The sequence below is a fragment of the Larimichthys crocea genome, chromosome X (assembly GCF_000972845.2).
Source record: "Larimichthys crocea isolate SSNF chromosome X, L_crocea_2.0, whole genome shotgun sequence".
In the NCBI taxonomy this organism is placed as follows: Eukaryota; Metazoa; Chordata; class Actinopteri; family Sciaenidae; genus Larimichthys; species Larimichthys crocea.
The window spans coordinates 40061604-40074161 of record NC_040020.1 but is presented as its reverse complement, the minus strand read 5'-3'; the positions used below and the strand labels follow the sequence as shown (position 1 = coordinate 40074161).

General features: G+C 42.5%; 1 protein-coding gene across 1 annotated transcript; it reads left to right on the top strand.

Moving 5' to 3' along the window:
* The first annotated feature begins 6656 nt into the window (after positions 1 to 6656).
* cd83 (CD83 molecule) lies at positions 6657 to 9692 on the top strand. Its single transcript, XM_010752518.3, has 5 exons — positions 6657 to 6800; positions 6945 to 7081; positions 7752 to 7983; positions 8397 to 8506; positions 8600 to 9692. The coding sequence occupies exons 1-5, from the start codon at positions 6764 to 6766 to the stop codon at positions 8759 to 8761; spliced, it is 678 nt and encodes a 225-aa protein (XP_010750820.2). The 5' UTR covers positions 6657 to 6763; the 3' UTR covers positions 8762 to 9692.
* The last annotated feature ends 2866 nt before the right edge of the window (positions 9693 to 12558 follow it).

Sequence of the window (12558 nt, the reverse complement as noted above, 5' to 3'; positions counted from 1 at the left end):
CGATGATGCGACCTACGGTTTGGTCATCACGGCCTCTTGTTTGGAGGTGAACTCTCAGACACAGCTGCTATTTGTTGCTCTGCTCTGATTGGTCGGCTGCAGTGGAGCTATTTACAGTTGGTTGCTGGGCAGAAAGTCTCCGTCTAAATCTACAGTTTGTGGTATTAATACTGTACTTGTTGTGACCCGAGAGTGCGACGGGACATAAACCTCTGGAGACTGACCATTCATACTTTAAGATTACCTCATCACTTAGCACACTCGTTAACAAATGTGATTGTAATTGATACATCCTGTCTTTGGCAGGGTGTGTCCTCTGCTTTAGTTTGCCGGATTCCCGGACTATTCCCGGTTACGCTGACACACCTTCTCTGTTTCTGGAAAGTTTGCGTTCTCATTATGTAACCGTACCAATGTAACATTACATCCAGTTCTCGCAACGTGGCCTCTTAACCTCAGTGTTCGATAAATGCTGGTAACCAGGAGAACTTCACATCTGTCCTTTCAGATCAGAAGATTTCACTAATAAATCTGAAGTTTTGTATAAATTCATCAGCAAACAACACATCAGATCATTTTAATAAATTATGAGACAGAAAATGCTCCAAAGTTGACATGTTTTTTTTTTTATTTGGAAAAAGAGAAAGCAAGTACATAGAAAGAAATGCTCAGATTTATTGTTTTGAATGACACATCACAGTATAAAAGGACAAAATAAAAAAAAAAGTGCTGGTTTTATGTTCGTGATTCAGTCACAGTGTTACAGAACTGACTAAGAACTATTAAGAAGAAAATAAATAATATAGTGAACATGAATACACAGCTTGTACCTGGTGTACGTCTGATTTTAATGATTTGAAGGTCAGAGGCAGTCGTGAGGAAAGAGCATCATCATCATCATCAGAGCTTACATCCTTAAATTAAATGCCCGACCTATGATTCAATATTTTCTTTTAAATTATAGATTTGAAAATAAATTAAAGTCATTGAAGATGACTTAATTATATATTTAATAAACACATTTGTAAGGTACGCTTCACTTGGTGAATCGGACCTGGACGTCTGAACGCAAACAGTGTCGGATCAATTAATACTGGGATGTGTTTAATTCGTTTTAAGCGGGAACAAAGCTAGAGTTTAAGTTTAAAGAGAGTGTGAAAATACTTTTTAGTATCATAATAACTTAAAGACAGAAAAAGCTAATGTGCATTTTTTGTCTTTTAAAAGTGCATAAATACATTCATAGACACTTTGGTCCATTAGCAGCTCAGGTGATACACAACGAGTTCGAAACGAGTACTTGGAAAAACGTGAATGCAGTACTCGAGTACTCGTTTGTACGTCAGTGCAACGAGTGTTCAACGGGACATGGTGGAAGCTGCGACAAACAACAGTGGAGGACGAAGGTGAGCGAGGAAGATGAAGGTTAAAGTGCCAAATGTAATGAGCTGTTTAGCTGAAAACGTACAAACAAAGTTATTAAAATTATCGCAGCAACTACAGCTCCCTTCATTGTGCTTTTTATTACAGTCTGTGCTTAGTTTGGTCCAGAACAGAACAGAACTCGAGTATGATGGTCCGATAACACGATCAGATGCTCTTTCCTTCTCCGATGTCCTTTGACCTTCGATACTGGAAGTTCATTTTTTTGATCCTATGAATTAAACCTTTTTCAAAGTGTTTCACATTGCTTTGGGAAAATACAGAGATGAGACTGAATCTGAGAAACGGGACCTATAATGACAACGAGCACGTTGAACTGATTTTGGAGCTTTTACTGACTGGCATCAATTAATTAATCAGCTTAAGAGACGTTGCTATCTTGTAAACATCAAATTAGTCATAAATCTGTCAGCTGGACCTACAACATTATTAAAAAAACATTTGATCGATAAAAATCCCTTCCTGTGTTGAGTGTTAAATGGCGAACGAGGAAGCTGCTGGATCTGAAGCGGTGCATATGTTTTATATTCATATGTTGACAGTCATATGTTTTATATTCATATGTTGACAGTCATATGTTTTATATTCATATGTTGGCGATAATGCTCTGCAAAGGTGCAGTTCAGTGGAGACGTGTGCGTTTGTGTTTATCTTTGCTCATAAAACATATTTGTCTAACTACTCTGAATCCAGCATTGTTCAATCATATTTACTAGCTTATCTTCTTCACTGACTTCTATAGCTGCATTTTACTTTGGCACATAGATAAAATGAGATTTTTGGACTTGTGCTGTCGACATTTGACTGATTGTTGCCACTTTTCCAAAAATCTGTATTAACGCGTTGGAATGAGCTTCAGAGTGTCTGTATCTACTTTGAGTAGCACCACAAATACAAAAAAACAAAGGCCACTTCAGTTCATTCAAGTAATACAGTCCTGAGAAATGAGATGAAGAGAAGTGATCATTTTCGTCAGGCTAACAACAAGATCCTAAACCTATGTGCATAGCTCACCAAGCAGCAGATAGTCACTTATATAAATATGTAATTCCTGTGCAAAGCACTGCAGAATCTAAAAACACTGGAAAGCAAAATATGATAAAAGTGCAGACGAAGCGAAGGCACAGAGTTCTCTCTGAGGTAGATGAGTTAGCAGACCAGCTTCTTCACAGTCAACGTGGCGAACATCGAAGCCAGCAGCAGCAGCAGACGGACGGATCCTGCAGCAGCAACGAGAACATACGAGTTACACTGACGGACTACACGTCAGCACAGGCCAGCCGCCTCGTGTCATGCAGTGAAATAACTTTTTTAACGTCATCAGAAGGATTTCCAAACGGAAAGCAGGACACGGGTAGTTACTATGGTAACAGCATATGAAAACACGGCAGACGGTGAGTTAATGGTTACGAGTCGATCCCGTTAAAGCGTCCAAGCAGGAACCTCCACGGTGTTGTGGAGAAATCGCTGAAGTCAAAGGTCAAAGGTCAGGAGTTCAGAAAGTGTTCAGGAGCCTCTGATGTCTTATGCTGTATTATTTATTGACGCTTGGCCAAGGAGAATTAGAGACACTCTCAAAGTTCATCAGAAGTGCCTGAGTCGGTCTCACATTCTGCCCAACTCATCCTGGTGGATCGACTTTAAACCCCAAGATAACAGCACAAATACTACACGCCCAGAATGAGTCACAGAGAATGTCTTTACCCATGGAGGTGTTATTGTCAGCATGTTCTAGTCTGGAGACACAGATGTCTGTTTACGCAGATTGGACCGTCAACAACAAGCTATCTATTATGTCTATGAAGGCAGCAACAGGTCTCTGTGACCCTGGACACCACAGTGTTGAGATAGACTGGCACCTACTGTTCCCAACCAAAGCCAAACAACTAATACTGCTGAGGACCTCAAGGCCCACACGGGACCTCAAGGCCCACACGGGACCTCAAGGCCCACACGGGACCTCGTGTAACCTCAGGAGAGGAAAGTCCAGAACACGTGGCTGTGAAGCGATCCACGATCACCACCAAAGAGTTGACGTCTTTGATTCGGAGTGAAATATTGGATGCAAATACTGTTTAACATATTCATCTGCAAACATTATTAGTGGAACAGCAACATGTTACTGTGTTCATCTGACTTTTGTTACCTGTGCCTCTGTGAGATACATGGAGCTCAGCCTGTGGGAGGCCGGGCGGACTGACCGGGTCACAGAGAATCTTAGCTCCAAATGTTTTTGCACCGATTTTAATCTCAAAAGTTACAAAACCAGCGGCGTGTGTTTCTTTCACTAGAGGAGTTTATTTATGTTGTAAAACAGACTTTGATATCAAAAATGTCAAATCTGATCAAAGAGGCGACACCCACCCTGATTTCCTGCAGCCTGAGAGACCGGACACGGTCGGCTCCGGTACTGGATCTTCTCCTCGACCACATTCATCTTCTGTTAGATAAAAGACAGATGAGCGGAGGTCAGACCGGCCCAAAGAGTTTCCTCAAATGGAGTCTAGTACAAGCGAGTGACCTACGTCAGTGCACACCATGACTCCCACGACGGCAGCACACTCCTCCAGGCTCATCACTCCATCCTCGAGCTTCCTGCAGGGAGGCGTGCAGCTTCTCGTCTCGTCTTTGAAGAAGGCGAAGTTCTGCAAGAGACGAGCGCGACAAACGTGAACATGGACGAGATTAAATCACAGACGTCCTGAAAATATCCTGAACTTAAGAGTGAAACGTCCACGTGCATGAAGACGTGCATGAACAGAGAGTCGCTCTTTGCATCGTGGTCGTGCATGCAGGCTTATTTTTACCGTCCCGTTGGCGGTGAACGTGACCTCGCAGTTCCTTTTGAATTGGAGTTCTGCTTTGCAGCAGGAGTAATGGAAGACGCTCTCCATCACCTCGGAGTTACAGCTCACACACCTCACAGCAGCTGCAAAACACAAACACCGACCGAGAAGTTTCGTTGGAGACACACTGGAGCAGCTCGTCTATGTTGAGCGAGTCCACCTTGCATGGCAGCCAATGCCATCAGTGTATGAACATGAACTGTTCATCTCACCAAGTGTTTGCTGTTGTCGGCAGACCTGCTCAGCCTGTGGATGCTGGATAATATAAAGTTTACAGTGGTCCTTCGTTTATCGTGGGGGATACGTCCTAAAAATAACCAGCAATAAACGAAATCCGCAAAGTAAGTTTTACAATTATTCTACATGTTTTAAGGCCGTTTTTACACGCATTTTGTACAGTACTCCCTTAGTTAATCAGGACGCAGAACACAATGCGTGTTCATACTGTACAGCACGCTGTAAAAAAAGCAAAATTACACTGAAAAAATCCACGAAAAGTGAACTGCGTTATAGCGAGGGACGACTGTACTCTGTATCTTAGGGGCGGCAGTAGCTCAGTACATTGGGACTTGGTTTGGGAGCCGGAGGGTGGCTGGAGGGTGGGTGGTTCAAGTCCCGGTAGAGGGTGGCTGGTTCAAGTCCCGGTAGACTTGAACCAGCCACCCTCCAGGTTCAAGTCCCGGTAGCTAAAGAGGTGCCAGTTCACCTCCTGGGCACTGCCGAGGTGCCCTTGATCAAGGCACCTGCCCATCACTCCACCATCTCTCTCCACATTATGCCCTGTACTGCATGTGTGTATCTGGGTTAAAATGCAAATGCAATAAAGTATATCTTCTTCTTATCTAGTGTACTGTGGACCTTTAATCTTTTGGAAAACGTTATTACATATCATAATAAAACAGTGCATGTTGTGTTTCTGTGACTTTCCCAGTGTGGGATCAATAAAGTTTATCTCTTTATTATAAATTTCCTTATTAAAAAACCCTGTGGTGACCATAAAGCGTTCACACATGTCGCAGTGGGGATTTCCTGACTGCTGACTGGAAACTCTGCGGAGTCTGCGGGGAATCCCGCAAGGTGCGTGAACACTTTCACTTTGGAGGACACCATAAAAATAACATTAAATTACATGATGTCACATTATGTCACATGAACATGCATAATAATAATAATAATGATAATAATAATAATCACGTTCTGTAGACATTATGACGTCAGAATAACGTGTTACATAGTTAAAGTAGCAACTGAAACAACCATGAAACAGCAGATTTACGTTACCGGGCCCGTCATGACACGTGAAACCGTTCAAACGTTACGGACACTCACCTGCAGCCAGGAGCAGACAGGTGATCCACGGATCACAGAGTTTGATGCGGATCATTGTTGACACGAGCTCTGCCGGGAGCACGCGAGCAGCTCGAGCCGACACAGGCGGAACGGTGATGGGAAGTTAGGTTCTTTTTAGGGAGTCGGATCATCTGACTCACCAACAAGAGTCGGATCTTTCGACTCGCAAACGGCTCTTCATGTTACCACTTATACTTGTGTACACATATATCATGTATGTATTCAATACAGTGGATCCGTTCTAAAAATAACCCGCAATAAACGAAATCCTTAAAGTAAGTTTTACAATTATCATACATGTTTTAAGGCCGTAAAGCCCCTAAATATACACCTTTTTACACGCATTTTGTACAGTACTCCCTTTGTTAATCAGGACGCAGAACACATGTGCGTTCATACTGTACAATACGCTGTAAAAAAAAGCATGCAAAATTACACTAAAAAAATCCGTGAAACAGCGAGTCCACGAAAAGTGAACCGTGTTGAAGCGAGGGACGACTGTACATCCTTTGTGCTGAAGCATTCAAAAGTAAAAAATGACATTTTCTAACATCAATAAACTGCTGTAGCTAATTGTTTTCATTGTGTTTACAGGCACTTTTGTGTAGAATTTTTTTTCTACTCTCACTCAAAGGCTCACGTACCGGATCCGGCTCTCAGCATTCACTTTTAAAAGAGCCGGTTCTTTTGAACCGGCTCGTTCACGAACGACGCATCATTGACACACAGCAGCACGAGCCGGCATAGAAACGGCAGCGTAGATTTTCAAAATAAAATAAAACAGACAAAAGGTGAAACAAACACGAAGCAGGAAAATTACCAAATATAAGCAAGTAAACAAAGTCTGGCTCCGGGTGCGGTTTGAGCAGCAGCACAGATTTATATTGTCTATTTATAAAAATAAAAAAAATGAAGTATAACAACTTAACAAAAAAAGAAATAAGTTCTGAACCGAGCACAGTCTGGTTTACACACTTCCAACCCAGATTAGGAGAGGGGGCGGTTTCCTTTGACGGGAACCCCCTGCTACGTCACGAAGAGGCGGGTAAAGTTTCGGTTCAGCTTCCTTACAAAGAAGCATAAAAGCAGAATTTCATTAAAACTCCTCAACCATCGCAAACACCATGAGTCCTGTGGAGCTTTACCTGCTGCTGTCACTGGGTGAGTACTTTAAACATTACTACAGTAGTCTGATGTTCAGGTGGTCGGGGGTTCGATCCCCGCCTCCTCCAGTCCGCACTGAACCTCACATGTCTCCCTGTGGATAAAAGCCTCATGTCAATATGAATGTGTTGTCTTCCTCAGGTGTGTGTGTCTCTGTGGGCATGTCTGTCAAACACACGGACCTGGAGGTTGTTTCTGTTTCTGGGGAAGATTCAGTTCTGGAGTGCACAGCTGACCCAAAGCCAGGAGTCCAGTACAGAGCAGTCAGATGGTACAAGGTAAAAATAAATAAATGTAAATATATTTCACCTCATGTGTTAACACAAAAATACTCAAAAATACTTTAAGTCCACCATGCACGTCCTCCTCTCATTGGCTGCTTTGAATCCACATTAAGGCTGCGTTTACTTTCTCTTTCCTTTCTGTCTCTGTAATGTAACACATGTAATAATAGTTTATTCTGCTCACAGCAGAGGAAGTAAAACTGCAAATGAAACCATGTAAAAATACTCCATTACAAGTAAAAAGTCAGAATCTTACTTAAGATTACTTACTTAAGTGAAAGTATCAACAGTGAAACAATTGTTGTTGTAGTATTGCATTATATCATGTAACCTATTTCAGTAAATCTAGGTGTCAAATAAATGTAGAAGGCAAATATTGTACATAAGTACTTGAGTAAATGTACTCAGTTACTTTCCTCCACTGTACTGAAGTATTCGAAGCCTTTCTTTATATATTTTCAACGTGTACACAATGGAAGTGTGGCATTGCTACTTTTACTTAGACTTATGTTAAGTTAGACTTGACTCCTGTTCTGGCACGACACCGCCCCCCCCATCAACACCTGTCCAAAACACCTGTGGTACAAACACTAATACTGAGAGTGGAGCGGTGAAGAAGCGTCGAGTGTGAACGTGTGCTGACGATGTTCTGTTGATGTCACAGGTCCGAGATCCTTCGTCTGACGCTCGCCTCAGTGGCCTTTTGATGAAACACCTCCCCAACGGCCCGACGCAGTGGTACAAAGGCGCGGAGGGCGAGGTGGAGTTCGTGAACGAGTCCCGCAACATCCTGCTGTCCAACGTGACTTGCGCCGACAGCGGCGTGTACGTGTGTCACCTGGCTGCACCTGTGGGAGAACAGAACCGCGAGGGGCGGGTCCTCCTCGCTCTGACAGGTAAAAGTCTTTCTGAGCTCGCTGATGGGAAAAAACATTTGATACTGTGGAAGATGAAAGACCGGATGACGCACTGTAGACTTTACATTTGAATCAGGGGACTTCCAGGCTCATATTTAAAGCACCTTCTGTAGAAACTTGAACCTTTTGCTCCAGGGAAAGAGCGTTGGTGTGATAGTTTGAGTCACAGAGCAAGCAATCCCACGAAAACCCAGTTCAGAAGAAGAAGAATGAAGTGTTTAGCCTCTTGTAGGGAGTGTACAGCTAGATCTTCTTCTACAGTCAGCGGATTCGATCCTCACGGGATGACTTATTTCTGCTGAATGTGCCTCAGCTCAGCTGATTCTGAACAGAAACTGAATGTCCTAACGAAGACGTGACTAACCTTCGTGTCTATTTTCATTTTCATCCAGACTGTCTCACAGAAGATCTGTCCAACAATGACGACATGACCGACACGTACATGGTTATCGTGGCCACAGCAGTGCTGGTGTTGGCACTTGTGATCTTCAGAATAAGCTATGTAAGTCATGGAACAACACACGCAGTAAAGCTTGAGAAGTTTGTCCACAGTTTACTCAATGATCAGCTAAATGTATTCGTGTCTCCACCACAGGTTAGTTTGAAGAACACCCTCAAAGACAGAAGCGTCACACCGAAGAAAGAAACTTTACTGGACGCGCCGATGAAACCGCTCGAGAAAAAGGACTTAATGCTGATCTATACTCTGGGTCCAAAGGTGCCTAAATCGGACACACTGAAACACATCTGTGTTTGAAGACAAACATGACGGCGAAGGAGGAAGAATACCGAGATTGACGCGCAAATGCCAAATGTGAATCCGCAGAAAACCTTTTTACCTGTCCTCATTTTGCACCAATCCATAAAAAACAGTTTGATCAGCGAGAGCAGGAGGACCAAGTCACGCCTCGTCACCGCGGCACCGAAGGTGAAGACAACAACAACAACAACTCATGTTTGGTCAAACTCCAATCACAGACTTTTCGTAGATCGGGCTGAGGACAGGGACGGGGTCTCTTGAAGACCTAAGATAGAAGATCGATGCAGAGCGGGATCGATCAGGAAGCAGCGGGGTCCGGTCAGAGGTCAAAGCGGGCACTCATAGGTTGGCGTGGAGGTGAGCAAGACGCTGAACAAATTGCTCCCGATGGTGTAAAGTCAGCACTTTGCAGTTTTCTACAGAGGCGATTATGCACCTTAAAGTGAGTCGATGCAACTTTTGCTGAACAGTTTCGTGGATGAATCAGGAGCAGAGAAGGCTCATGAAAAGTCGACGAAAGTAACATAACTCAAGACGCAGAGGGGTGAATGAAAAAGCGAGTAGGGGGACGTCGAGTTGAGGTGATTTGGTCAAACATTAACATCAAATCTGCAAATCTTTCAGTCAGTTGCAGAGCAGTATAAAGTTCCATAGTCTCACTTTAAGGTACTTTTTACAGAAGTTAGTGTCTCGAGGTGTGAGACAGGTACGAGGTAAATGTCTTTAAAGCTGCACACACATAGAGCACACTCTATGTTTACAAAGTTCTCAATTTTAACCAGATATGTATAAAGAAATATGAGTTATAGGAGATCTAATAAATATATATATATATACAGTTCTATATGAGGTCACATCAGGGGGCGAAAACAGGACATGTGGAGGCGTGAAAGTTCAAACTGTGACACTTTCAGCTGCAGTTGGCCTTGTGAAAGTTCAAACTGTGACACTTTCAGCTGCAGTTGGCCTTTAAAAAACGAGAAGTGAGAAACGCACATTAATGTTTTTATGAAGCTTTATTTTGAAATCCTCCTCCTTATGTTGGATGTTTAGGTGTAATCCTGCTGTAAATGTTGTTTTGTCTGAAATGTTCGTGTGTTGTCCTGTGTTATGGTTTTTGTATTCTCATCTTGTTGAATTTGCATGACAGTTACACACTGTGCTGTTTTTGCTTTGATGACACAATTAAAAAAACAAACAAGTTTTCATCACTTGGAGACTAATTTGATTTTGAAGGTCGAGCTGTCCGAGGCTCGTTCTTCCTCACCGGTCCACCACCGCTGCCCGTTTGACATTTGACAGTTAATGATAAAATCAGAACAGTTGAACAGTCGCCATTTTATCTGTTATTTATGTTTCTGTTTTTTTTATGAGAGGAAATCGTGTGGGCATGTGTGTGTCAGGGAAACTTTCATGTATGGGGGAACTCCTGTTAAGTCAGAGCTGCAGTCTGAAAACTTAACCAGATAAAATAGAATTAAGAAATAATAAACCCATTAAAATGCATGATATAAAAAATAGATCAAATAAAAAATAAAATATAATATATGAATACAAATACGAATTACTTTTACTTATCCCCTTACTCCGATCACAGAGCCAGCCTCCTGCTTTTTTCCCAAACTTCCTCCCCAGCAGACTGCAGCATAAAATAACATCTGCAGCATCTTACTACAGATGTTCAGAGATCTGAGCTTCCTTAGAGGCGAGTGCATCTGTGTTAATGGACCAGATAGCTAAAAATAAAGGTTATGATATAAATATATATACACACATAACTAGACAAATAAATAAAAGTGAAAGTGGTGTAGATTAAAATGTATATAAATAAATCGTTCAAGTAAAAGCGTAAAGTAAAATTAAAAAGATAAGTCTTCAGTTTGTTCTGTAATAATGAGTGTGTGGCGTCATCTAATGCAGATGACAGCAAAGCATGTGGAGCTCAGTCCAACCCGTCAACATGCTGAACATGCTGACACGCATCACACGCCATGTTACAGTGATGGGAAGTTCAGTTCTTTTTAGGGAGTCAGATCATTTGACTCACCAAGAAGAGCCGACTCTTTCGACTCCCAAACGACTCTTCATGTTACCACGTATAACTTTTTATAATTCAGCCAAATTTAGCGCTGTTGTGACTTGTGATTTATATGTGTACACATATCATTTACGTTATTCAGTACATCCTTTGTACTGAAGTATTCAAAAGTAAATCTAATGTTCTAATATCAATAAATTGCTGTAGCCAATTGTTTTCATTGCATTCACAGACCGTTGTAACTCTGAAACCACCCAGCGAACGCATTAACCTCTCTGCTACACAAAGCAGATAGAAACACCTAGAAAAACTGAAGCTATTGACAGATGGATGCACAGTCCTCGTGTGTTTGTGAAGGTCTTGTGAAGGTGCGTTTTCACGATTATTAAAATGCGTCTATCCTCAGGTGATTGGTTGCACCATCAAGCATGCAGTAATGTTACTGCATGCATGGAGCACAGCTCGTAGCGCACTGTATTACTTTAGCTCCCAACGGTCACGTAAAAGAGTTCGCTCGTTCGCGACAGACACATCACTGCACTTTCTCAGACCTCAACAATAACGCACACAGAGCTCACTCAGTATAGTAAACCCCCTCACCCCAGACTCTCTCTCAACAAAGCACCCTGGTAACCGTCACAGGGATAGATGTGCTGCATTGAATGTCTATTCTCGTGGTTATGTTCTGGTGTTTCTATGTATCTGTGTATCCGCGTATGTATGTTTGAGGCTTTGTACAGATTGGCCCTCCACCACTGCGGACCCGCATGGTGTTTCGCTGTGAAGCCGGTGCACCATCTTCACCCACCTGGAGAAAAAACACCACAGAGAAAGTTTGAGTATTTTTAGGTCAGTAAAGAAATCGGACGCCACCTGTAGCTGCTGTTAGCTAATGGCAGAGGAGGACCGAGCCCAAAGAGGACGTTGACGGAGGACGGACAGGTTTTCATCCGGATTGTGGAGCCACTGGTGCTGGTGTAATATTCCTATGTCATAGTTTAATGCTTATGGATCTACATACGAAATGTCAGAACTGGAACACAACGAAACATTTTTAACCTCTCAAAGTTCAAAGTTTCTTTTTTAGCGACCGACAGACAGTGGAAGTATCCTGACCTTTAGTTTCTAGTATGGGTGAAGCTCCCAAACTGCATCCCATAATGCAGCTTGTTAACTTTTTCAAAGGCTGTACTCATGATAAGAAATCTGACCTTCAGGTGTGAAATCGGTGGAGTTCCCCTTCAGCTAAAACGGGACCACTTGTGCTTAAAGGTCACATCAAACAAACAGATGATTTCTACGTTTTTTAGATGTTATTTTTAAAGACTGCGACTTCCTGACTGTCTTTAAACACACCGTACATCATTTGTTGCCCCCTGGGGCCTCAAAGGAAAAGCTATAGATGTTGATGAGGTTGGGCTACAGCGTGGGATCATGGGAGTTGTTGTCCTCATTGTTAAAGACGTGAATCAGGTGGACGAGTTCATTTATTAAAGTAAAGTGTCGCTTGATGTGCAGGTGTTATGTATTAAATTGTTCATAGAGACTGCATGAGCCATCTACAGTATGCCTAGAAGAGCTATGTGTGTCTCCTCTGACAGGAAACAAACTTCTTCACTTTGTTCCTGTCAGGCCTGAATGTGAAAGTTTAGTGTGTTTGCATTTTTTTCTTTTCTCATCAGCGGGACTTTTCAAAATAGCACTTCCTGTAAAACGGAGACGCAAGCAGAGAAACAGGATTACAAGAAACCAGGTC